Consider the following 27882-nt stretch of genomic DNA (forward strand, 5'->3'; position numbering starts at 1 on the left):
TAGCCATGACTCAGTGGACAGTTCAGAAACCGGGGTGGCTGCGCTTACCTCAGCTATGGTGATGGGGCTCTGTGTGGGTTGAGTCAGCTCTGATGTGTTTGTGGGTCGGTCTGCCTCAATAACTTTAGCGACATGTTGAATAGTACCCAGGGCTGTTCTCTTCGGTATAATTATTTCGTGTTTGGAGTGGTTAGAGATGGGGACCTTAACAAATGGCCTTTGAGGGTTGTTGATCTCAAGGAGCCCTTCCCCAACACTCAGGTGTCTCAAGGCAGTGTTCTCGTCGGGTTCGTACAGCACCAGGGGGTCACAAATGTCAAAACTTTGGGGTACTCTGCACCACACTTGGACTGCTTTTCCAGCAGGAATGGTCACATTACTCTTCCCAATTCTCACTGTGGCTGGGTCACATTCTGCTCTTTGTGGTACTTGTATGAAGTTTACCATAGCCATCACTTGCTCTTCGTCTGTACCAAAAGCTTTGCGTAGGAGACTATACAATAGAGCACTGCCCTCTCGGTCTGACTCTTGTGTTTGGATAATGGCGCCAAGCACGTTCGCTCCCAGGAGGGGCTGAGGGAGTGACAGCTTACTGACAAGGAAAGGGGCTTGCACAGTAAGATTGGGATCTTCGTGACCAGCGAGAGTGACTGTAAGTTCAACCCACCCATCATAAGGAACTGCTTGTCCGTTAACCGCATAAACTTCAAGTCCATCATTTAACAGCTCTTGGAGGGGTCGCACCTGATAGTTAGGAATAAACCGCTGAACCCACTGTCTGTCCACTAAACTCACTTGTGAGCCAGAATCAAATAACACTGTCACTGGATAGCCACCAATCAAACACTTGAGGAGGCTTTTCTTTCCAACTAGGGGGACTTTACAGCTGTTTGGTGTTAAACTTTGGCAAGAGGTTACCTGTTGCTTTCTCTGGTCTCGCTTTGGCTGCTTTCTTTTTAGCTTACTGCGACGTCTTGCACACTCAGTAGTAAGCTGTGCAGAGGAGGACCTTACTGGCTGGGACTGTGACTCTGCGCCGGCCTCTGGCTGTCCCTCGACAGAGACCGATTCCAGTTTCCCTGAGTTTTGGTCCGCTTTAAACATCCCACCGCTCGGTGTCCTGACTCGCAGCATACAAAGCAATGACTACAGTCCTGCAAGTTCTGTTCAGTACACTTTGGACAAAGGAACGCTTTCTTTTGAGGAGGTCTGTTGGGGTTGGCTGGGGTTTGGAAAAGCGGGTTGGGAGGTGGTGGTGGGGACAGCTGGCAAGGCTTTGCCTCCTGTTGTTTAATTAGGCTGGCGACCATGTTAGTTAGAGTCTCTACTTGGGCGGCAAGTTGTTTGATTGTTGGTGAGGATTGTTCTTTGGCTATCTTGTCGTTTGCTTCGATCCCAGCACTTTGGGCTTGTGCACTCTTTTGGCGGGCGACTTGGCCTAACCTTCGCTGGTGTTCATTTTCATCACTGATAATCTTTGTGACCTCACTAAGAATCTCTTCGTCAGTGACATTGTTGTTTGAGGTGAGAGGTCTTAGTCTTTGTCGCAAGTCTGCGTACTTAGCCCCCAGGCCTTGATAGATTGTGTGGAGGAAAACTTCCTGGACAGTTCTTGGGTCATAGGAGATCTCAGTGTTGGCCTGCTTCGACTGAAAAATAAGCTTCTGTTTAAGTCCAATCATGCGATACAGAAACTGCTGGGGCGTCTCTTGTTCACTTTGTCTAGCACACATTAACTCCTGGAGCATTTCAGTTGTCGCTTTTTCTCCGAGATGAGACCTCAGAAAGCCCTGAAGTTCATGGAGAGACAGGTCATCTTTGAGCATTAACATGTCCCGGAAAGTGCCAGGCTTCACAATTCTCAACACACCTCGAACAATTTCAGCCTCCACAAATCCTTCTTTAACTCCTTCATTAATCTGCTTGGTGAGACTGTTGTAGCTGATTTCGGAACTGTTGTCTCCAATCTGTCCCCCAAAAACTTTGAATTCTCTGCGTGGTAAGTACGAAAAGTCTCTTACAGTGACTGGCTGCTTAGGGCTAATCTGTATGATTGGTTGTGGTTGCAAATTGCTCTGCTGGCGTGCTACAGCAGGTGACTGGGCCCTTACAGTTCCACATAGTCTTAGCCTCTCACCCAGTGTCTCATACGCTTTCCTCAACTCCTCTAACTGTTGTGTTTCTGCGTTTGCATAGGGGTTTGGTGATATATCTGGTGGATCTTCCGGCGGTTGTGGGTCTAGCACGGTATTGGATGGTTGTGGACTGGGCATGGCATGTACTTCATTCTCACCAGCTGTTTGCACGGCAGGATTACTTCCCTGGATGACTAGATTAATCAAATCATTCAGCGTCAACAAATGACTCATGCCCTCATCTTCAAGTTGCAGTAGTGTGTTTGACTGTATGTAGGAGGTGATATAGTCCATACAACCTTCTTTATCATCCTGACTGAGCTGTGTAGTGTCTTTGTTTTCTGATGCGAGGCTCTTAGCGAGTTCGAAGAGGTCTTGACCTTGGAGTGAAAACAAGCGTCTCCTGATATTCCAGGCGAGTTCCTTTCTCTCGGTCGACATGTTGTATGTATTTCTGATTATCCTTCAGCTCGATAGTGACTAGGATGCGTCACACTCCCCTCACTGAAGTACGGTTCCACGTTGAGGCAAAGGTCCCCTTTTCACCTCACTACCTGGACACCTACTCGCTGGCTTGGCTGGAGTAACGGCCTTGTCACGATTGTGTCGTGGTTCTGGTATCACTGGATCTGCCCTCGACGACTGTAGAGGAGAGATCCCGGACGAGCCCCCACAGTTTGTTACGGGTCCCAGATGTGAAGACCACAATAACAAAAAGAATACAAATCTGTAAAAATAAAGGTAGAGTCTCAGAGAAAGAATCACAGGAGCACTCGTGTCTTTTCCCGAATTGCATCTCTTATTTCAGATCAACAAATATAATTTACATCCAGTGCTTTCACTTGTCAGATATGCTCAATAACTGTAAAAGGTAAATAAAAGGCATTTGGCAAATATATGCATCTATGGTCATTACATTTCTCCAGTTTACACTGTTAACCACACTATTCCTTCACTCATTTACATCAGCAGTGCAGATAGCATATAATGCCTTAAACGTCTTATTGCTCTTTCTCACATATAGGGCAAACTCAAAATAGCTTATCCACAAATCTGATATAAGTGCATAAATCTTACTAGATTAGACAAAACACACCTGGATGTATTACTTTGCAATGTAACAACATAAATGTACATTCATTCTTAGCTTATTCTTAACATTTTCACATCACTTGAACCATAAAGTATATATAAGATATTTTAATCTCGAATAATCTGATGTCAGGGCCTTTACAGTTAAATTGGAGCACCACACACACATATTTGCTTGTTAAATGGAGTTTACCAAGTTTAAATACATCCCGCGGGCTGGCGAACTCTCGCGGTAACTCTCGCGATAACTCGCGGTAACTCTCGCGAGACTTGGGGCTGCGCGGCTCGGCTTTACCACCGCTGCGGTGCCGCGCTTCAGTAATTTTCAACTAAACCCCACTTAAGGTTACATCGGCGGTGTCAACATAACTCTCAGTAAACACCGAAGTAGAACAAGGCACAAAACCCTCATACACTGTATTTTTAAGACGATACTGACCTGTAAAAATAAAGGTAGAGTCTCAGAGAAAGAATCACAGGAGCACTCGTGTCTTTTCCCGAATTGCATCTGAGAGGACAGGAAGTTGGTCCGCTCTAGGCAACCGCGGGCGAACGACTACAGTGTCAACAGTTCCGCTTATTATTTCTCACTTTTACTCTCCTCAATTGTTATGGACTACACGTAATGAATGTAAAATAATAATTGTCTTAATTGCTGACATATGTTTTTCTTAAAAATAATAAAATTTCCCAAAATGTGGTAGCACATTTGTGTTCACCACATTAGAATTTATTTAATATTAATTTCTAGTATCAGCTGATGTTTGCTGGAGCCACAGCTGTAAACCTGCTGGTTATGATATTGGTTTGGTTATGTGATGAGAGGGAAACATGAAGATGAAACCAGGAGATGTCCTTACTGAATCATCAGAGCTGAACAGGTGATGGAGAAACAGGTTTACCTTTTAGTTAACATGAATGAGTTGAAGGGAAGTTATGAACTGTTTCTGAGAGACTAATAACACCAGGATCCTTTTCTAAGCAGCTGACAGCTGGTAACTGTGCAGGGGCGGGTCTAGCAAAGTGTTGCCAGGGGTCCATGTAGGGCATTAAAAGGGAAAGGGGGGGCACAAAGAAATACTTTCTTATTCTCATTTAAAATGTCTCACTTTTAAAAAAAATAATTATCTGAGTCTTGCAACAAACAATTGATAGATTGATACATATATACCATCAGAACAGTGTACATCACTGTCACAACAGTGTTTATTTTCATTCAAAGGCTTTATGATTTTTCCTATAATGGTGGGCCGGTCTCTAGTCAAAATGCCCAGGACGATTTTTTTGTCCCAGTCCAGCCCTGTATGCAGCTCATCTTCAGTCTGGTGTTACCTACATCTTCCTATTCAGAAGGCAGAATTTCCGAGTTCTGAGTACAAGCACCACAACTGCAGTTTTCGTGTTTGATGTAAAAAGCAGGCTAGGATAGAATCAGGTGTGGGATTTCTCTTGTGGAAATGTGCACATTATTTTTTCCTTTCTATTGGTAGGTGGCACAGAGCACTTGTGGCAAGTAAGCAAGCTAGAAGACCGGCAATCTTGCTGGGTATCCAGTTACGGAAGCAACACATTAACAAGAGAATTCTGAGTAAAACCAAAGTTACTTTCCCTAGTAACTAGTTACTCTGAAAGTAACGAGTAACTTGAAGTAATTGAGTTACTTTTGATAGAAGTAACTAGTAATGTAACTAAGTTACTAATTTAAAGTAACTTACCCAACACTGCTGGCTTTACAGTCCATGTAGTGCTTCATATGTTTATAACAGAATTTTGATTCTGAATTTCACTGGGAGACAGTGAAGTAAAGCAAGAATAGGTGTGATTTGTTAGCTTCTATTTGTATCGTGCTGCTGCATTCTGGAGATGGGCTATGGAGGGTTCAGAGATCTACAGTATTTAACTGCATTTTTTCAGTAAATGTGTGGACTTTACAAATGAAAAAGAATGGTTTATCTGCCATTAGCTTTTCAGTAGAACTGCCATGGCTTTGAGTTACTGTCATATGAAATAGAAAGTTTTCACAAAAAGTGCAGCCCATGATTCAGCAGCTTGTACAACCACCTTTAGCAGCAATAACTTGACTAATAATTTTCCGTTTCACTTTATTTGGCTCTCACATTATTGTGGAGGAATTCTGGCCCACGCTTCATAGAAATAGTTTGCAAACTGAGGTTTGCAAACTATTTCAAACCGGCTGAGGTCTGGACTTTAGCTGACCTATTGCAACACATTGATCATTTTCGCTTTCAGCTGTTTTGTTGCAGATTCACTGCTGTGCTTGAGATCACAGTTTTATTGCGCAACCCAGTTTTATCTAAGTTTCATCTGTTGGACAGATGGCCTCACATTTAACTCTAGAATGTGAGTTAAAACAAGCCCAAAACAAGATTTGTGCTTGTTTTGTGGCTGCAAAACAAGCCCAAATCTTCACCACTCCACCACTGTGCCTCACAGTTGGTTTGAGGTGTCTGTGCTGATATGCTGATTTAGGATTTCTCAAAATGTGGTGTTGTGCATTAAAAAATCGCCGCTCTGGTCTCATCTGTCAGCGAGGTTGCAAGGTTGGTTGTTTTACCACTTTAATATCCACACAATTACATAACTAACTAACTAACTAACTAACTAACTAACTAACTAACTAACTAACTAACTAACTATAAATATGAAAATATAAGGTTTACATTTGTTTTATATATGTTTATTTCTCCAAACTTAAGCTCAACAATGAGCAAAAGTTAAAAACTGAATCGTCCTTTCAGTTTGTGAAAATATTTAGTCAAACCAGGGTTGGGACCACAGAGACCTAAACTGATGATGATCATATGTTTACAGCAGAGAAATTTCATCACTGTAAAACTCATAAACCCTGTCAGCTGAGTGGGAGATTTTTGACCAGTCAATTGACCCCCTTGAGGCAGCTCTTGACAAGTAAAATATAAATCTCCTGCACCGGTTTCACCACCTTATTCCAAAACTGCACAAAGCAATACAATTATTAAACTAAACCTGACGTATAAAAAACTCTTCTTAGTGCTATTGTGGGAACACAAGTAACGCTTGTTTTCTGCTAAAGCTAAAGATGTGTCATGTTTGATTTCAGGCACGAGGTTTTTTTGCTGTGTAGTCTGGAAAAGTTCACCACAAGTTGAACCACAGAAGTTTTCCACATCCTTCAATTTTTGCAAGTCATGCAACTTAATAAACTTCCCATATTGCCTCATATATATATATATATTTGTCAACAATTTTTCCAGTTTTTATTGAAAATTATGCCGTCTAATGTCTCATTGCACTCTGAAATGAAAGCATAGTACAAATAAGCAATTAACTTAAAAAAGAAATCATGGACTCAATTTATAGACCAAAATGTATTCTAAAGTTTTGACTCATCTAAGTAGCCACCTTTGGCAGATGTAACAGCTGAAGAGCTTCTTTCTGCAGTAGAAATCAAATATTCTTCAGAAAGTTCTTCCCATATCTGTTACAGAAGGTCTCATAAATGTGCAGCACGTGTCGGTTGCTTTGCTTTCACTCTTCTGTCCAGTTCATCCTAAACCAGCTCGATGGCGTTTAAGTTTAAGTGCTGGCCGCTCCCTGTTTTCAAGCTTCCCATCTTGTTCTTTTTTCCTGAGGTAGTTCTGGCATAGCTTGGACTCGTGTTTTAGGTCATTATGTTGCCACGGGATGAACCCCTGACTGCTAGACGCATACCAGAGGGTATTGCATGGCACTGAAGAATGCTGTTTGGTTCAGGGTGCCTCTCACTCTCTATAAGTCACCGACCCTGGATCCAGCAAACCAGCCCCAGACCATCACACTTCCTCCCTCATGTTTGACAGTTGATGCCACACAATGTCCCTTCGCCTACTTGATGGTGTACAAGGATCCTGTGTGATGAACCGAAGATTTCAAATTTCGATTCATTAGTCCATAATATCTTCTTCCAGTCTTCAGTTGGATGGCACTGTTTCATGACGTCTTAGCAATGGCCTTTTTGCTGCAACTCGTCCTGTCAAAGCTGCAGCTTGAAGTCTTCTGTTCACAGTTGAACCTGAGACTTGCTTACTACAACCACTATTAAGCTGTGCTTGAAGCTGTTGTCCTGTGAGGCACCTATCATGCAAGCTGTTAACTCTCAGAAACTTGTCCTCTGATTCATTTGTGGCTTTTGGGTCTGGCAGACCTCTTCCTGTCAGAGTTTGCCCCAGTTTTCCGAGTGCCCTTTGATGGTAAAGGAAACTGTACTCACTGACATCTTGACTTTCTTTGCAATTTCTCTGTAGGAAAGAACTACATTTTTAAGTGTTATGATGGTCTGTCTCTCTTTCGTTGTTAATTGCTTTTTTCTTGCCATTTTTGTAGCACACCACTTTCTACAGTACAATACTGTTTAACTGATGCTCACTGGGGTATGGTACCACAGTGTGTCCCAACACTGCCTTTATGCAGACAGAGGGGGTTGTAAGTAATCCAGAAAAGTTGGAACATCTATAGGAATTACTAGTACCAGCTCTCAAGGCTCCCCCTTTGTGAGTGTGGACGCTTCATCTCTTTGCTCTTTAAATGCTTTGCTTCTTTTATTGATTTTTATTGATTTTTATGCTGATTTTTTCCCTTTTTTCCATATGAGCTTACCTGCGATAGCTTCTGGACACTTATAGATCATTAGGACTAAAGTGTTCTTAACAGAAACAGCAACATTTTTATAGTTACCTTATCCTCAGCGCTCCGTGTGTCTGTGGCCTAGACACAGCTGAAGCCTGATTACAGCGTCTGGGCACCGAGCAGCCTCAATAGCCTGGAAAGGTGCTAACCGCTAGGCTAACTAGCAACAAGATGCCTTCCCTCTCCACAGATGACTACCACAGCCTCCTGCAGAAGATTGCAGTACTGGAGACAAAAATTCATCGCTTAGAAGTAAACGTGGAGGTAAATGGACTGTGTGGAAATGTAACAACCTTGCCTTTGATTCAAAACAATGGCGATGAGCAAGCTGGTACACAGCTAAGGAGCACAGATAACATGACCAAGAAAGTAGACTTTGTGCACTATTATAAATCCTCAAGCGATAATCCCCCCTTGGACTGTCTTGGTGCAAAACCAAGACATAAATCATGTCTCCTGGAAGGGGGAGGATGTATCACAGGCAGGGCACAGCGAGCTGAAATCTCTGAAACCGACTGGCCTTCACTTCCTACGAGACAGAGAAGCTCTTCTACCCCTGTATACAAGAGGAAACAGGACTGGACAACCGTGAATAGGAAGGTTAACAACAAACCTTCAAAACAACTGAATGTGAAACTGCAGAACAGATTTGCTCCACTATCAAAGGACCCTGGATCTATATCGGACAACCATCCATCTAAAAGTAGCGAAGTAAGGCCCGAAAATCTTTTGAAAAGTAAAAGGCCACAGGGAAAGCTAAAGGCTAGGCCTGAAACTCTGATTGTGGGTGACTCTGCCGTAAAGGATGTACAAAGGATGTGCGGTAAAAACACTAAAGTCCTCTGCTTTCCTAACGATATGGTCAACAACCTGAAGGAGAGAATTCTTCAAATTGCAGATGAATATCCAACTGTGACAAACATTGTTCTGCATACAGGGTCAAACGATGTGTCCAAACAACAGTCGGAGGTTCTGAAACAGGACTTTACTGGATTACTAAATACTGTAAACTCTCTGAATGCAGCTGTATTCATCAGTGGACCTGATTACTGTGTCTGATGTGGGCCTGTCTGATCATTACTGTGTTTTCTTTGAAAGTAAAATCTCAGCCCACACAAATATATCAACAGCAGTGATCACAAAACGGTGTATAACTGAAGACAGTAGTGAGATCTTTAACCAGGTCTTCCCATTAACACCTGACCTGCCCAGAGGTTCAGTCAATGAGCTCGTCAATAGCTTCAATGCAAAAATGTTAAATGTAATGGATACAATTGCTCCCATTAAGGTGAAGGTTATCTCTGGAAGGAAAAAGTCTCCATGGAGAAACTCCACACTGGTGAAAAATGAAAAAAGAGAGTTTAGGAAAGCTGAGCGCAGATGGAGAAAAACAAACCTCCAGGTTCATTATGACATCTATAAAGAGAAACTTCACATTTATAATTTACAACTGAGGAGTGCAAGAAGGTCCTACTTCTCTGACATCAGTTGACAGGCTAACAAACCCTCCTGTGCCAGTGGCAGCTGAACTTCATTCAACCATGGCCTGCAATGACTTTGCCAAATTCTTCACAGAAAAAATCCAAAAGATTAGACAAGCAATTGGTACATCAACAGCAGATCCAGAATATGTACTGTGTCCACCGAAAAACTGCTTAAACACCATCAAACAGTTTCACCCTATTAACAGCAAAGACCTCCTCCTTGAACCGCTACCTTATCGTGGTGGAGGGGTTTGTGTGTCCCAGGGATCCCAGGGGCTATGTTGTCTGGGGGCTTTTGCCCTCTGGTAGGGTCTCCCATGGCAAATTGGTCCTGGGTGAGGGACCAGACAAAGAGCGATTCAGAAGACCCTTATGAAAAGAATATCGAGGGAACAGTTTACCCTGCCCAGGATAGGGTTACCGGGCAGTTCGGAGTACCCAGCCTTCTTAGAGTCCCGGGGGGGGGGGGGGGGGGGGGGGGTGCTGGAAGGTGCTCCACCTGGGGACTCTGTTGTCCTGCTGGGAGACTTCAATGCTCACGTGGGTAACGACAGCGAGACCTGGAGGGGCGTGATTGGGAGGAACGGCCTCCCTGATCTGAACCTGAGCAGTGCTTTGTTATTGGACTTCTGTGCTAATCACAGTTTGGCCATAACGAGCACCCTGTTCGAACATAAGAGTGTCCATAAGTGCACGTGGCACCAGGCCGTAGGTCGATGATCGATTTTGTAATCGTATCACCAGACCTGCGACCATATGTTCTGGACACTCGGGTAAAGAGAGGGGCTGAGCTGTCAACTGATCACCATCTGGTGGTGAGTTGGATCAGCTGGCGGGGGAGGACGCTGGACAGACCTGGTGCACCTAAACGCGTAGTGAGGGTGTGCTGGGAACGTCTAGCAGAGGCCCCAGTCCGCGAGATCTTCAACGCACACCTCCGGCAGAGCTTCAACAGCATTCCGAGGGAGACTGGGGACATTGAGTCCGAATGGACCATGTTCAGCGTCTCCATTGCCGAAGCTGCTGCATTGAGCTGCGGCCGCAAGGTGGTTGGTGCCTGCCGTGGTGGTAATCCCCGAACCAAATGGTGGACACCAGAGGTGAAGGGAGCCACCAGGCTGAAGAAGGAGTCCTATCGGGCTTGGTTAGCCTGTGGGACTCCGGAGGCAGCCGACAGGTATCGACAGGCCAAGCGGAATGCGGCTCAGGCAGTGGCTGAAGCAAAAACTCGGGTGTGGGAGGAGTTCGGAGAGGCCATGGAAAAAGACTTTCGGACTGCCTCGAAGAGATTCTGGCAAACCGTCAGGCGTCTCAGGAGGGGAAAGCGGTGCTCTACCTGCACTGTGTATAGTGCTGGTGGAGCGCTGCTGACGTCGACTGAGAAAATTGTCAGGCGGTGGAAGGAATACTTCGAGGATCTCCTTAATCCCACTGACACGTCTTCTGAGGAGGAAGCAGAGTCTGGGGATGAGGGGAATGACCCGCCAATTTCCGGGGGCGAGGTCACTGAGGCAGTTAAACAACTCCTTGGTGGCAGAGCCCCTGGTGTTGATGAGGTCTGCCCCGAGTTCCTGAAGGCTCTGGACGTTGTAGGGCTATCCTGGTTGACACGCCTCTGCAATGTTGCGTGGAGATCAGGGGCAGTACCTGTGGACTGGCAGACCGGGGTGGTGGTCCCCATCTTTAAGAAGGGGGACCGGAGAGTGTGTTCCAACTACAGGGGGATCACACTCCTCAGCCTCCCTGGGAAAGTCTATGCCAGGGTGCTGGAAAGGAGAGTTCGTCCGCTAGTCGAACCTCGGATACAGGAGGAACAATGCGGTTTTCGTCCTGGTCACGGAACACTGGACCAGCTCTTTATCCTCTCGAGGATACTTGAGGGTGCATGGGAGTTTGCCCAACCAGTCTACATGTGTTTTGTGGACTTGGAGAAGGCATTTGACCGTGTCCCTCGGGGTGTCCTGTGGGAGGTGTTGCGGGAGTATGGGGTGTCTGGCCCATTGCTACGGGCCATTCGATCCCTATACAACCGTTGCAAGAGCTTGGTTTGCATTGCCGGCAATAAGTCGGACTCGTTCCCGGTGGGTGATGGGCTCTGCCAGGGCTGCCCTTTGTCTCCGGTTCTGTTCATAATTTTTATGGACAGGATTTCTAGGCGCAGCCAAGTGGCAGAGGGCTTTCGCTTTGGTGGCCTCAGAATCTCATCTCTGATTTTTGCGGATGATGTGGTTCTGTTGGCTTCATCGAGTGAGGGCCTCCAGCTCGCACTGGAATGGTTCGCAGCTGAGTGTGAAGCAGCGGGAATGAGGATCAGCACCTCCAAATCTGAGGCCATGGTTCTCAGCCGGAAAAGGGTGGAGTGCCCACTCCGGGTCAGGGATGAGTTCCTGCCCCAAGTGGAGGAGTTCAAGTATCTCGGGGTCTTGTTCGCGAGTGATGGGAGAAGGGAGCCGGAGATCGACAGACGGATTGGGGCTGCAGCTGCACTAATGCAGACGCTGCACCGGTCCGTCGTGGTGAGGAGGGGAAGAGGGAGCTGAGTGTAAAGGCGAAGCTCCCAATTTACCGGTCGATCTACGTCCCTACCCTCACCTATGGCCACGAGCTGTGGGTAGTGACCGAAAGAACGAGATCGCGGATACAAGTGGCAGAAATGAGCTTCCTCCGAAGGGTGGCTGGCCTCTCCCTTAGAGATAGGGTGAGAAGTTCGGCCATCCGGGAGGGGCTCAGAGTAGAGCAGCTGCTCCTCCACATCGAAAGGAGCCAGCTGAGGTGGTTCGGGCATCTGACAAGGATGCCCCCTGGGCACCTCCTGGGTGAGGTGTTCCGGGCATGTCCCACCGGGAGGAGGCCCCGGGGCAGACCCAGGACACGCTGGAGAGATTATATCTCTCGGCTGGCCTGGGAACGCCTTGGTATTCCCCCGGATAAGCTGGAGGATGGTGGCTGGGGAGAGGGAGGTCTGGGCCTCTTTGCTTAGGCTGTTGCCCCCGCGACCCGGCCTCAGATAAAGTGGATGAAGATGGATGGATGGATGGACCTGGAGGACATCTTAGGTCAACTGAACTCCTCCTCCTGCTGTTTAGATGTCCTGCCAACAAGTTTTTTCAAAAAGGTCTCAAAGACTTTAGAGTCAGACCTGTTACAGATCGTCAACTTTTCTTTAATATCAGGTGTGTTTACAGAATCACTAAAAACGGCAGTAATAAAACCTATACTGAAAAAGGACAATCTTGACAAGACACAAATGAACAACTACAGGCCGATCTCAAATCTCCCATTTTTAAGTAAGATCATTGAAAAAGCAGTTTCTCAACAGCTCAGTTACTTCTTAAAACAGAATAACTGCTATGATGCCTTCCAGTCAGGTTTTAGACAGAACCACAGCACTGAAACCGCTCTGACCAAAGTGTTTAATGACATATGTCTGAACACAGACAGTGGAAAAATGTCAGTCTTAGTTTTACTGGATCTCAGTGCAGCATTTGACACAGTTGACCACAACATATTACTCAAACGACTGGAGAACTGGGCAGGTCTTTCAGGAACTGTACTAAACTGGTTCAAAACATACTAAGAAAACAGGAAATACTTTGTATCAATAGGTAACTTCACATCTGAGCAGACAAGTATCACATGTGGAGTTCCCCAAGGTTCCATCTTGGGACCCCCTCTGTTTAACATTTACATGCTCCCACTGGCACAGATTATAAAGAACAACAAAATAAACTACCACAGCTATGCAGATGACACACAAATATATATCACAATGTCACCAGGAGCCCGAGGCCCTGTACAGGCTCTTGGTAAATGCATTGAGGAAATTAATGACTGGTTGTGCCACAATTTTCTCCAGCTAAACAAAAACAAAACTGAAGTAATAGTCTTTGGCGCCAAAGAAAAACGATTACAGGTCACCAGAGAACTTCAATCTATACACCTAAAAACCACAAACCAGGCGAGAAATTTGGGTGTAGTGATGGATGCAGACCTAAACTTAGAAAAACACATTAAGACAATAACAAAATCAGCTTACTATCACCTCAAGAATATATCAAGGATAAAAGATCTGATGTCTCAACAGGACCTGGAAAAACTAGTCCATGCATTCATCTTTAGTAGGCTTGACTACTGTAACAGCATCTTTACAGGTCTACCTAAAAAATCAGTCAGACAACTACAGCTCATTCAGAACTCTGCTGCTCGAGTCCTCACTAAGACCAAAAAAGTGGACCACATCAGTCCAGCTCTGAGGTCTTTACACTGGCTGCCTGTCCGTCAGAGGATAGACTTTAAAGTTCTAATGCTGGTCTATAAAGCTCTGAATGGTTTAGGACCAAAATACATCAGTGACCTCCTGACCCAGTATGAACCTTCCAGATCCCTCAGGTCATGTGGATCCGGTCTTTTATCAGTTCCCAGAGTCAGAACCAGACACGGAGAAGCTGCATTCAGCTTTTATGCTCCTTATATCTGGAACAAACTCCCAGAAAGCCTCAGATCAGCTGAAACACTCAGTTTATTTAAATCCAGGTTGAAGACTCACCTGTTCTCAGCTGCATTTGAATAAAGCACCAAATCCACACTTTTAAGCTTAAATTTCAAAACTAACATTTTAACTACTGATTTTATCTATTGTTCTGATTTTATCTGTTTTGATTTTATATACTGTTTTGTTTTGTTTGTTTGTTAATTAGTTAGTTTGTTTGTTTGCTTGTTTTAATCAATTTTAAATCATGCTTTTTATTTGTTTTTGTTTCTAATGTCTCTGTAAAGCACTTTGAATCACCTTGTTGTTGAATTGTGCTATACAAATAAACTTGCCTTGCCTTGCCTTGCCTTGATCAACCCCCATTGCTGCAGAATAGCTTTAAATTGTTAACCCATTTTGTGTTCCTGCAAAAGGCCTTTTTGTATAATTCTGAAATGTACATTATTTTTCAGTTTTGGGTAACCATACCTTTTTTTTTAACCTCTGGTAGTTAACCACTTACCTTTGTACCACTTAAAGCTAATCATTGGACTTGAATGACTTGAATTCCAATAAATACCTGCAAAAATTTGGGTGTTCTCAAACTTTTGACCAGTATTGTTGGCCAATAGTAGTTGATGTCTTTAAAGTTAACCCAATAACCTTTTTCTTAAATGTTAAAAAGAGCAATTTCTTCTTAGATTTCTAAATGAACATCAAGAACAAATGATTCAAACTGAGCGAATGTAAATAGAAATATTTGGTGGCATCTATTACTCGGGATAAAAAATGGATCATTTGTTCATATAAGAGTTCTGTGAATTATGATGTTACTCCCTTACTTTGTACTAATCTTATGTGACTGTGGTATGTGTCCCGCGCTAATCCAAATGAGTAAGAAAGCCCAAAACCTAATCAGCATGTCCTTGAAATGTTTCATCAGACTCATTATTATGTTAGCCTTTGTGAAATAAAACATTCAGCTTTAACTCCGCTTCTTTTACCCCCTAACTTAAGCCAGGGGGCCATGGGAAGGAATTGGGCTTGCCTGTTTACTGTAGCACCTCACTGACCTTGCCTCCCTCACAGTCCTGACAACTACATTATTGTTACTGGCCACTATTGTTCCTCCCCCCTCTTCAGCTCAAACAGCTAAAACAATACAACAGCCTCTGAGATTTCTGCAACTCCTCCAGGTTTAATGCATGTTTGCAGAAATCTGTAATCATTAGTAAGATATGAAGGTGTTCACCCCTTGCAGCTGAATGTGCTCTTTCTCTGACCTGAACTGCTGAGCTGAAATAATCAACTCATTCCTGAGTCATTGTCATAAACTGAAAGGTTGGTTCGCTGTGTTGACATCAGAGAAATTTTTCCTTCAGAATCAGCAGCTGTAGAGAGGACGTGTGGCCAGTTCACCACAGCGTGACAGTCTGGTTTGGTTTAGCACTTTATGAGGAAAATTACCCTGTTGTAGCAGTCAACAGAGGGCGATAACACGCTACGTTTATGGAACACCAGGGCTCTCAGTCATGAAAAAACCCCCATTATTTCCAGCAGTCAGGAACACTTGTTTAGGGAATAATTGTTTGGAAACATGTTTTTTGAACAGAACAAACGTTCATCAGCACAATGCACCTTTTATTAACCACTATTTATGCTGCGTTAACTTCTTCTAGGATTGTGTAGGTGTCTCAAAATGAAGACAGGTTGAGATTTGAGTGTCTGTGTCGTTCTGCCTTTTCATTGGGAGGTTGAGATTCTACTTGTGGATATACAGCTTGTGCAAAAAGAGAAAAATGGACTTGGTCACTCTGAACCTCTGGAAAAGCTTAGTTGTATTAAAGCCACATTGAGTAACTACTGGAAATAACCACATAACCACAGAAAGCTACAAATGGGGGAAATCTTAAACTCTGGCCTTTCTGACAGCACATCTAATCTTCCACCTGGAATCCTTGATTCGGAAAAGATGCACCATCAACTACAGAAGGATAACTCATATCACTGACTGGCTCTCTCTAAAGAAATTGTATCCATTCGTCTCAGATTTTAACCTTGGAAAGCACACGATACTAATATACTAGTACATGAGTAAAAGATATTGTGAGAAGAAGGATTTTTAAAAACTCTGACATGAAAGACAGAAACGCATCAAACTGTGCACAGACTACAAGGCAGCTGCCAGTAAGAGCCGAATTTACAAGAAAACCGCACGATACTTTGATGATAGGTCTGGGGGAGAAGGAGGAGGGGGTAGGTGGGTTTAAAAAGAGACAGAACACACAATAAACAAAGTGAAAATTGGACTCCATTATTAACAGTATATGTTTTTTTCTTTTCTTTAAAAATTCATTGGAGCAATGTGATCATTACCGTAAAATCTGTATATAGTACTCATTAAGTTCAGCTTTGTTTGTCCACTTGTACCATAAAAACTTGCAACTAGAGCATCATCTTAATTATTTTGTTGCAAACAGAGGAAATAAATGCATTAACATCTGAATGGAAAATATAAAGATAATTCCTGAAGGCAGTAAATGCTGGAAACTGGGGAAGAGCCTTAACACATGATATCTCACTGGTTAAAAACCCCCCAAAAACAATAAAACAGTGTAGAGTAGGTGGGAGGGTTTTGTCCCCCGTTTCCTGTCCTTTAGCCAGTGGTTCTCAAACTGTGGAGTTGGCCGTGCTGAGAGGGGGGATTACCAAGAGGAAAAATATGGAGTGAAAATAAACTGAATGAAGATTCTTTTTTTAGTCCACAACAATAAAAGACAATAGCTGGTGCTGTTGTTACTGAACTTTTTTTCAGCTTTTGAGAGCTTACTTGCCTGAAAAAGACTGACCCACCACCACTGTAACCTAAGACCTTAAATCTATTATAAATATCTTTCTAATAATATTTAAAAATGTTTTATTTGTTTAAACATGTGCTTGTCTGCGCATGGCAAACTGAAGAAATCCTGAGACATTAATACGAGTCCTTTCACTTGAGGAACTCGGGAATGTCAGGTATGTTCATTACCTGTACCTTTGTCAGTCACATGAGAGCTTAAATCAGGTTGCACTGCAATAATTTTACGTTAGCAAATGGTGCTGAACGGTGAGTGAATCACTTGGAAAAAATCTACCTGACAAAGATAAAGTCAGGTGAAGGATGTGATGAAAGCTTTGGCAATTAAACTACAAATCACACCATTTGAAAAATGCTGGCCGACATTTAGAATCACAAGACATTTCCACATTGTTTTTATTTGTAAATTTCCATCATACCATTTCCATGCTGGGGTGTGTCACATGAGTGTGATATAATTTGGCACCACTTTAGTCATTTAAGAAACATATAGTTTCATCTCTGGGACCTGTAAAAACTGATGTGCTACAGAAAGTCACAAACGCACAAACACAATAAGATTAAAGCGCTTTCAAGAAGATGTGAACCTGAAGAAATCACGTATAACAGTCCATAAAACATTCTGATCCTTGCAGTAACTGACAAAGCAAACATCACAATTTATTAGGGCATTACCACATCAGTTTTTGTTATAAAATACAGGTCTGCTTTCTAGCTTTCTAGTTTTGTAATCAAACAAAGTCATCCATCCATCCATTAGGTTTAATGGATGCTCCAATAATAACATATAAAAGCTTCCTTGTGCACTGTGCTCTTGTTTAAATTGCTTGGCATCAGTTCATATGACAGCAGATGGATTGTGTTATAAGTGTTAAACAAGAAAATTGATGATGAAATATTGGCATAAAGCAGATTCAGGGAACTGTATTAGCCTGTGTTTTATTGCATTTTTACAATGGCTGTAATTGTTTTACAATAGAAACAGGAACTGTTGCTCCATAAAAGGCTCCAATCCATATAATTTCTTCAACTGAATGATTAAAATGTTTGCTTCACATGAACACGAAGGGCCTTAATTCCTTTGGTGTTTTCTGTGTAAACAACAGACTTAATAAAACACCGTCTTGAGAGCTCTGTTTGCCTTACAGTGGCAGGTGTATCACTTCAGAAACAGGGCTTGTTCAGAGGATGCACACATGTCAGGTATCACACACTGGTGGGAGTAGAATTCCTCTCTGACACTAAAAACAAAAGAGAATAATGAAAAATGAAGCTGCCGTATCTTAAGGAGCTCAAACGAAAACAAAACTTCCCCGTGTAAATCATGAATGCTATCTTTGGACTTGGCTCTGTGTGGACAGAGAAGGGCAGAAATATACTTTCTGAAAATTATTTGGCCGATCAGCTCGGGAATCTTGGCAGGATTCAGTCAGCAGAGACCGGACTGCAACAAAGTGAGGATATGCTGACTCGACATAAAGAACAGATTTAATTATCATCATCATCAGCCATCCGAGAGGACCATCCGGCCCCAAGCCAGAAACCCCCACAATCATCTGCCAATTCAAAGGCTTATTTTTAGGGGCCAAACGTCCCCTTTATTCAGCTATTTTCTCACGTCCTCCAGGCTTTGCTCTCAGCACTTGTGCCTGGCTTTCCCCTTTTACAACTCACAGGCATTCAGCCTGATCAGAGCTTGTAATTGTCATGAGAAAAAGAAAGGAAATATTTGGATAACCTACTTAAAAATGTACAAATACTCCGTATAAGTGCCTTATGTGTATAAGGTTATTAGAGATTAGGCTGCGGAGAAAGAGGTTTTCAGCTTTTCTGTATAAAACTGGGTGGTTTGAGATGAAAAAAATACTTAATAATCATATTTTTCATGGTATTATCTACGTGAAGTAACTAAGTAACTAAAAGTTAATAATTAAACTAATACAATTTTAATATGGTGTCAAACTAAATTACTCAAATTCAGGTCAAGTGCCTCAACTCTGCACTTGAGTTGTTGAGTAATTGGACTCTGTTCCATTGTCTGAATTCCCACACCCATAATGCAACACTGTCACTCTGAGGCAAGTGAAAACCTATTTGACCCTCACACCCTCATATTTCTAAACGTAATAGTTTTCCATGATTTGACATGATAAGAAGCTGAAGCAAGTTTAATGTCATGTTTTTAAGAAGGAAGATCATTTAATCATTTAAAACAATTTAAACTTATGTTTGTGGTGTAACTAATGGTTTAAAGTGACGACAGTGAGTACAATTTGTACTGTAATTTGTATCAATTATATAGTACTTCATATATTTCAGTACTTCACAGCTTTATTGAGCTTTAACTTTTCAGGTAATTGCATTGGTTTCTTGGACTTAAAGAAACCAACACTCTCTCTAGTTTCAGTCTTGTTGCTACGATTGTATCATTCAGTAAGAGTAAGCAGCTGTTTTAGCGAAAACCTTCTTACCAAAGTGATATACATCTTTTTCTTTAGTACACATATGATTCAGCTATGGTGTCTTTTCAGAATCGCATCACATTTTCGGCTTGAGAACCAACCAATCAATCGCTGGTTTATTTCTTGCCATATTGTTTGAGTCCATGGTTTTGACATTACATTTTTTTTCTTAGGTAAAAATGCATGCATCTTTCTCAGTGGATAATGCTACACTGAACCCACTGAACTGACCCAATGGCCAGAAACAAAGCTTAAGTTGTACTTAAATTCACCAGCTGAAGACAATAAAAGAATAATACTGATATAAAGGAGAACTTTGATTTTGTCTAGCTACCTAATGTATTTCTATACCATTGGTAAAAACATACATAGATATAGGTTGAGGTCAAAAGTTTACATACAGTCATTATGGGCATGAATGTCATGTAATTTCAGGCTTTCGCAGTGAGAGTACTGACAGGGGCTAGAAAGAGAAAGTGCATGTTTCCCATATAAAAAAAAGTATATTCTTTTCGTTGCTCCCTGTTAATTCCAGAAGTAAATTTAAAATCCTTCTCCTCACCAGTGTTGGTCAAGTTACTTGAAAAAAGTAATCAGTAACTAATTACTGATTACTTCCCCCCAAAAGTAATCCCGTTACTTTACTGATTACTTATTTTCAAAAGTAATTAATTACTTAGTTACTTAGTTACTTTTTAAAAACACGATTTACAACCTGAAGAGGTGATAAAGCAATAGATCTTTCAGCCCAATTTTACTTTTTCTACATAATCCATCATACAAAATGTAATCAAATGGAAAAGTCTCTTTTTTTTAAACTTGTTTTATCAGTTTTAATCTTTTAACTTTATGCATCAAGCAAAAATGTAATTATATGCAACATTCTCTGACTTGAATAAATTAGTTTAACATTTAAACCTATTTTCTACACATTCCAGCACATAAAATAAAATACTTTTTGTGTTTACACTCACTCTTTCAAATAGATGCAAGTAAAACACAGCAGAACATAAATAAAGTCAAAGACTCAGTGGTCCTGTTGCTCTATTTTCACCTCTAAAGCAGGAGTGGGGTAGGCGGAGGTTTACCCTGGTGCAGGTGTGCCGCGGTCAGTTGAAGAATCCGTGAGTTTCTGTGAGTTTCCCATTACGTCGAGAGGTTCTGGTGCGAATGGACCGGAGCCTCCTTGACCTGCTCCCCTCAGGCAGGATGCTCCGGTCCATTCGCACCAGAACCTCTCGCCATAAGAACAGTTTCTTCCCCTCTGCTGTTGGACACATGAACAATAACCATATGACTGTTCCCGCTACTAACACATGACCCTACGCTGTGTTCACTGCATCATTCCATGATTGGCACTGATCACCACCTGCACTCATGTATATATCTTTCAACGTAGCACTCTTAATTCTTATTCTCATGTATATATCTCATGTATAGCTCATGCACATATCTTTCTACGTAGCACTTTTAATTCTTATCCCTACTTTTATTTTTTCATGTCTATTTAAGTGCTATTTATGACACTATGTTTGCACTGAAGCACCGCAGCAATTTCCTAATGTTGTAAACCTGCTCAACATTTGGCAATAAACCCCTTTCTGATTCTGATTCTGACGTCGTTGCGCACTCGGTGCTTGCTTGGAAGTTTAGGGGTTTTTTTTCGCTGTAAAAAGAAGTTTTCTTCCCATGCACGATGAACTCTAATGTTTTTGTCACTTTTTATGGAATCAAACTCAAAGTAAGGTCAGTACTTCCACGCTTTAAACGCTGCACGCTCATACTCTCTCCCACAATCGATATGCGATCCATTGTTGATCTGCACACAGCTGTTGTCACTAACTGCGCACTCGCTTACGTCACTGTCATGAGACATTCTCGCAAAAAATCACGGTTATAGTAACGCAGTAACGCAGCGTTCCTACGGGAAAGTAACGGTAATCTAATTACCGTTTTTGCAATAGTAATCCCTTACTTTACTCGTTACTTGAAAAAGTAATCAGATTACAGTAACGCGTTACAAGTAACGCGTTACTGCCCATCTCTGCTCCTCACACACAAGGTCTTGGATAATCTCAAAGACCTTATAGTGCGGTATCTCCCCAATAGAGCACTTTGCTTTCAGACTGCAGGCTTACTCGTTGTTCCTAGAGCTTTTAAAAGTAGAATGGGTGGCAGAGCCTTCAGTTTTCAGGCCGCTCTTCTGTGGAACCAACTCCCAGTTTGAATTTAGGAGACAAGCACTCCCTCTGCTTTTAAGATTAGCCTTAAAACTTTCCTTTACAGTATGATAAAGCTTATAGTCAGGGCTGGGCCAGGTGACCGTAATCCTCCCTTTATTATGCTGGAATAAGTCTAGGCTGCTGGGGCCTTCCCATGATGCACTGTGTTTTGTCTTCACCACACTTTTTAACTCTCTATGTCTTTAATCACCATTTTGCATTTAATCATTAGTTACTCAATCATCTCTGGCTCTCTTCCACAATGTGTTTTTGTCCTGTCTTCTTCCCCTCAACTGCAGTTGGTCACAGCAGATGGCCCCGCCCCTCCGTGAGCCTGATTCTGCCAGAGGTTCCTTCCTGTTAAAAGGGATCTTTTCTTTCCTACTGTCACTGTGTTTGGTCATAGTGGGTCATCTGATTGTTGAGGTTTTTTTTGGTGTTTTGTATTATTGTAGGGTCTTCACTTTACAATATAAATTTGGCGCCATATAAATACAATGAATTATACTTAATTGAAGCTTAGGGTTAGCCTGGTTTATCTATTTCAAAACCAGTTTTTATGTGCGTTTGGGATCATTGTCTTGTTTAGTTATTGACTGGCTATGAAGCTGAAGAATTTGGAGGTTTTCTCGCTTCTTTATTATTTCATCCACTTGCAATGTACCAGTATTAGTGGCTGCAAAACAGCCCCCAAGCATGATACTACCACCACCATGCTTGACAGCTGGTACAGTGTTCTTAAATTTAAAAATCTCACTTTTGCTCACTTCACCTTTTGTGGCCAAAAAGGTCAATCAGCATAACCCTTTTCTCCAGAAGCCACTTTGCTTTTTCAGCTGCAAATTTTGGGCGAGCCTGAAGGTGTTGATTTGGAGCCAAGGCATCTTTCAAGGCCGATGCAATGGGAATGTAAAACTTGCTTCACTGTTGACGTGGACACCGGTGTTTCAGAATTTCCTGTTCATGGCAGGTTTGAGCCTTGGTGGTACTGGTTTGTTCTTCAACACCCTGACCAATTTCCTTTAACTTGAGGGGGATAGTTTAGGTCTTCTTCAAGGTCTGTGCAAAGTCGTGACACATCAAAATAACTTGTACTTGTGTACAATAGTTTGAATTGATTATCTTGGAATCTGCAGTTGTTTAGAAATGGCTCCAAGACACCTTCCCAACCTGTGTAAATCTAAAGTTTTCCCTCTTTGCTCTTTACTGAGTTCATTGGACTTTTTTTTATTATTCTAATTATTAATCAGTCCATCAAGTTCTGTCAAACAAATCCTTTTTCTGCCAAAACAAAATAATTTGTCTGTGGTCTGGCATAATGAGAATTTAACAGGTCTAAGCCTTGTCAAGTCAAAACACATTGTTGAGTTTTCAGCATCACATTAAAAGATTTAAGCAAGTGTATGCATATATTTGAGCCAAAATTAATTCAAACTTGTGCACCCAATTCTTATTTTTGTAAGGTCAAAGGTCAAAGATGCATGTTGTACCATCAAAAAGGACAGTTCAGAGAAATTATTAAAAGCCACAAATTACCATGGCTTTTATGCTCATGATGAGTGTATGTAAACTTCTGACCACAACTGTATATTTTATAGTTTAAGGGTGTGACACATTAATAATTTAGGGTTATTTCCTGCCCACAATGACAAGACTGCGCTTGAGGGTAGTCAGAAAGAGAAAGAGCAGAGGCCACTGGTTTCCAGGAAACAGCTCATCAGCTGGATTATAAAGTTCCTATATACAAAAATACTACACGTATAACTAGTTATTACAGTACAAATAGCCCGTTTCTGTGCATGTGTAGGCATGTTAAGGAAGTAAAAAAGAAGAAAAATCATGGTTTTATTTCTCATAAAGAGGCAGGGTGTAGATGATGATCATAAGCATGTCTGATTCACTGACAAAAGTAGTTGTTTAACTGTTAAAGGCTGATAAATAAAGACTGAAGTTCATTAATTACATAAGAAAAATACCATATTTGTACACGGAGACAGATAAAATTTTTATGTCTCAGTTTAACTTTTCAGTAGCATATGTTGTTTATTTTACCTGTTTAGTTTAAGAACTTATAATATATTAACCAATGTTAACAGTGTTAACTTTGTAGGGACTGACCCCTAAGAGTGTTTTTTTGTCACCGAGATTAACCCCTTGCATGTGACCATGTGATCACACACTCTGTGAGCTGTTGTTTGGCAAAGAGCCAGCCAGTCAGAGAGCTTTGTGAAGTTGCGCCAGGCATCGAGTTGACCTGATGTCCGAGTGGGTTAATAATTGATGTCCTGAGTTTGACCTTGTTGTCGCACGCGATCCCATCTCAATCCTATTTTTCCAAGAATTTCTATAAGTTTCCCCCTGACACACACACACACACACACACACACACACCTTTTTTGTTTTGTTCTTGTCTGTCAAAACAAAGAGACAAAATGTAATGCCACCTAAAAAAAAGCAAAGAAAAAAAACAGAACCAAAAAAACCAGAACTCTAAAAAAGTAAAACCACTTCCCTGCTTGCTGTTCATATTTGTATCCACAGACTTTGGTCTTCCGGCACAGTGCAACATAGTTCATGTGTTGCAATCTTTCCAACAGGGCGTGTGTGTGTTTGGTAATAGACACCGAGGAGCAGCTGATGTAATGACTGTAAAACAGATTTCCAAGAGTCTGAATGACTGGAATGCCTTTAGGAAGTATAGTATTTAAAAATGGTTTTTGGTGAAACATGTGTGGGCAAGCTTCCACAGCTTTTAAAGAAAAGACAGGCTTCAAGTAAAAAGTTAAAAAATATTTTATTTACATCTTCTTTATTCGGTTTCCCCACAAACATATCAGTCCACTCTTTTTGTCTGCACAAACAACATTTGATGGATCAGATATAGTAGATTTGGTCCACACATACAAAATCATTTCTTAGCAAAAATTATAACTCAAACCAGTATTTTAGAATCTGAAATAAAACCAAGGCCAAAAAATCAATTGTATCTGACAATTAAAAAAAAGTCATACCATACATGTAATATGTATAATATATATAATGTTTTTAAAATGACATTAACTTCACAAAAAACAGCTAAAGATAAACTCTTGAAGGCACAATATGGCACATACACTTTTATTTTTCAGCAAACAGCAAACATCATCATGGCAATTTGCATTTGGTCAGCTCAACAGTTTCTCACAGTTTCTGCAGGCGTCTAAAATATGTTAAAGGCAATAATCTGATTTCTGTTTTTGGTTAAAGCTGATTAAAAAGAGATAGCACCTTCACCCTGATGCCAAGACAGAAAAGGACTGTCTGAGCATTGCTTTAGCGTGTGTGTAAGCATTCATGTATTTGTGCGTCTTCACAGAGGTATTGAAGCACGTACACACTGCTGCTGGTGCTGCTTATGATGGCTGCAATTGACCGTGTAGATAAGCTGCACACGAACAACACATACTGTATTGTATGAGACATGGTGTCATATATTCACAGTGATACATTTCTCCTTGAGGCACTTGAAGCTGGCTGTGTTGAACATTCACAATTTTACCCTCGAGCTCGCCAGTAAGAAAATCCCCTCACTTTCAGTTTGTCCCAGACGCTACTTTTGGTGCAATAGGTGGTAGTTTCATATTTAAGTTGGCACCCTGCTCAGCAGAGGGTTCAGGCTCAGCAGAGGCTAAAATGACTGTGCACCACAAGTTATTCACATGCAGACTGTCTAGACAAGATCTAATACTCAGATTCTGCATTTCTTTCCCTGAATTCTGTTTTCCTCGTCTTCCTCATCTCTTTCTCAATTTCAGTTAGTCAGTCTGTCTGGCTACATGACTTTATAACCAAAACACATACACAGAGCACAAAGTGCTTAATCTCAACTCATAATTTTAAAAGCAATCTCTTTTCATTCTCTTTTATGGTATTGTGCAAAAGTCTTCAGTCACTCTCATTTCTCCATATTTTACTTTGAAGGAGCCAGAGTTTCCTGTAATTTGGTCAAGTGGTCTTGAGCAATTGTTCTCCAGGTTTTCTGAATTTCTTTAGTTTTAGTTCAAGTTTTTCTGTAGACATTGACTGCTTTGTCACTCATTTGTAGTCCAGTCATTATACCTGGTTCTTTTCAGAGGAATGTTTTTGTTTTGTTTGTTCAACACTTACTATTGAGGATTAAAAAAAAACAACAAACTGTAAGGATAAGCAATTGTCTACTTTACAGACAAGTTAGCAAACAACCAAGAAAATGTGTCTTTAGTCACTTTGCTACCAGCAGCCCGTTGCAAAAGTGCATACTTTATTTAGTTGAATGTATAAAAATGCTAAAGGTAAGTTTGACAGTCTGACAGGCATAAAATAAAATTCAGCACCAAAGTGATTCCAAGAGTGCTGTTAGCTGAAAGCTTGGCATATCTCAGCAAACTGTGCAGTATGTCTTTAAAAACTTTGAAGAAACAGAACAAGTGGAGGACAAAGGAAGAAGTGGCAGGCCTAAAAAACAGCAGATGAAATGTATGTTAAGAAATAGGAAAAGACCAGCAAAGACCTGACACAAGACCTGAGAGATGCATCTGCACCTTCAGCTGATCCATCTACTGTTCAGTGAAGCCTCATCAGAAATGGCCATCATTGAAAAAGACTTTCTTAAGAAAGGGGAACAAGGAGAAAGTTACACAAAAAACGGACTGAAATCCAGGCAACCAGTCTAATGGAGTGATGAATCCAAACTTAAACTTTTTGGTTCAAATCATTGTCCTTGTCAGTTTGTAGATCAAGACAGAGGCACAACAGTGAATCTTTAAAACCACCTGTAAAACACGTCAGAGGCTCTGTCGTGGTTTGGGGCGACATTTCAGCCAATGGTGTTGGAGGAGATGTTGTCAAAACTGAATTTTGAGCGCAGAGAATTACGCTCAGATTTTGATCTACCATACAAAGGCATCTAGAAAGTGTTTGATTGGCAATGGTTTAATTTTACAGCATGACAATGATCCCAAACACACTGCCAATGTAGTAAAAGCAGACCTGGATAGAAAAACACATGATTGAACATCACCACATTATCATGGACTATTCTCCCCCAGAGCCCTGATCTTAACATCACTGTAGCAGTGTGGGATCATGTTGACAGAGAATGGAACAAAAGGCAGCCAGCATCCAAAGAAGAGCTTTGAATGCCCTTCAAGAAGCCTGGAGAGCTATTCCAGAGAACTACTTAAAGTACACACTCTGTTTTTTATTTATATAACGTGTTCCCATGTGTGTTTTTAGATGTTTCAATAAAACTGCTAACCTACTTCTTAAATCAAGGGTGACTCAAGACTTTTGCACAGCACTGTATTTTTCTTTACCCCTTTCTGTACGTGTCCTCTTCTCCTGTTGAATTCTAATACAAGTCCTTCATGATCTCCTGCAGCAACGGGTGCAAACACATGTCTATCTCTGTCTTTTTAAGCAGCTGGATGAGATGGACGTGATCGGTGACTATCTGACGCAGGTCTGTCATCTTCTGGAGCAGCTTGGCAAACAGCTGCAGAGAGTCTGGATGGTTTAGCTTCAGCTGCAACTCCAGTGAATGAAGCACCGTCTCCTGAAGCTGCTCGATGGGCTTCACATTCAGCAGGCCTGGCCGGTCTGGACACATTACAGAGATAAGGAGGATAAATGAGAGACTGACCACAATATATCCAAAATCCATTAAAACAGGTAGATGAAAATTTAAATTGGCATAAGAAGAGAAATAAAACCGATAGAAAATGACCTAAAGTTTAAAACTTACGTTGGATGGAGAGGTGCAAATAACTAAACATTATCCACATTCACTGGCAGAAAACATCTCAGTTTAAGTTAAGAATACTTATCTCGATTTCAAGAGATAATATTTGTCATTTAGGTTAATATTTAAATAAAACGTTTAATTTTAATCATCATGCTATCCAAGGTCAGGTTTTTATCAAGCAGCACTATAATAATCACCAATACTAGACTAAGCAGTTAGAATCTGTTGACATAAGAGGGTGAGGCTCAAGTGTTCACAAGCTGGTCTGATTTGTTAACATTTTAGATTTTAAACCCTTAGGTCCCTGCTTGCTTTACTGTGATATTACTAGAACAAAAATGTTTGTTAAAAGATGTCAAAGTTGTATAAAAACGACTCGACTGAGTGATTGTTAGTTGCTCATGTGGTTGCCAGTGAAACCTCACCTTTTTTTTCTCTTTAAGATACAGTGAGTCAAAATGTTGTCATCAACATGCAACTTGCTGTTTGTAAATCTCCCTGCACGTGATGCAGTTGCCGTTTACTGCCGTTCTGCTAGACTCCCTTCCCAAAAACATCCAATACATCTATGAGTGGGCCGAGGCTGGCGGGAGATAGTGTGTTAAACACAGAGAACTGATAACTTGGATTTACTTGGAGCAGCTAACTATGTTAACTATGTTACTTTATATACACATGGATGTAAATTAAATTCACGTTGTCTGGCAGAAGCACAGCGATAACATGAAATAAC

At 41.6% G+C, this 27882-nt stretch overlaps 1 protein-coding gene across 5 annotated transcripts in view; it reads right to left on the reverse strand.

Annotated features, from left to right (window-relative positions):
• Nucleotides 1–24163: 24163 nt before the first annotated feature.
• Nucleotides 24164–27882, reverse strand: part of pparg (peroxisome proliferator-activated receptor gamma) — a 42519-nt gene continuing 38800 nt past the window's right edge. For all 5 annotated transcript variants that reach the window (XM_026167700.2, XM_026167698.2, XM_026167696.2 and 2 more), the window contains exon 9: nucleotides 24164–27004. In XM_026167700.2, the coding sequence (XP_026023485.1) occupies nucleotides 26757–27004 (248 nt within the window). In that variant the 3' untranslated portion in view covers nucleotides 24164–26756. The remainder of the gene's footprint in view (nucleotides 27005–27882) is intronic.

This window comes from Astatotilapia calliptera, chromosome 5, assembly GCF_964374335.1.
Source record: "Astatotilapia calliptera chromosome 5, fAstCal68.1, whole genome shotgun sequence".
In the NCBI taxonomy this organism is placed as follows: domain Eukaryota; kingdom Metazoa; phylum Chordata; class Actinopteri; order Cichliformes; family Cichlidae; genus Astatotilapia; species Astatotilapia calliptera.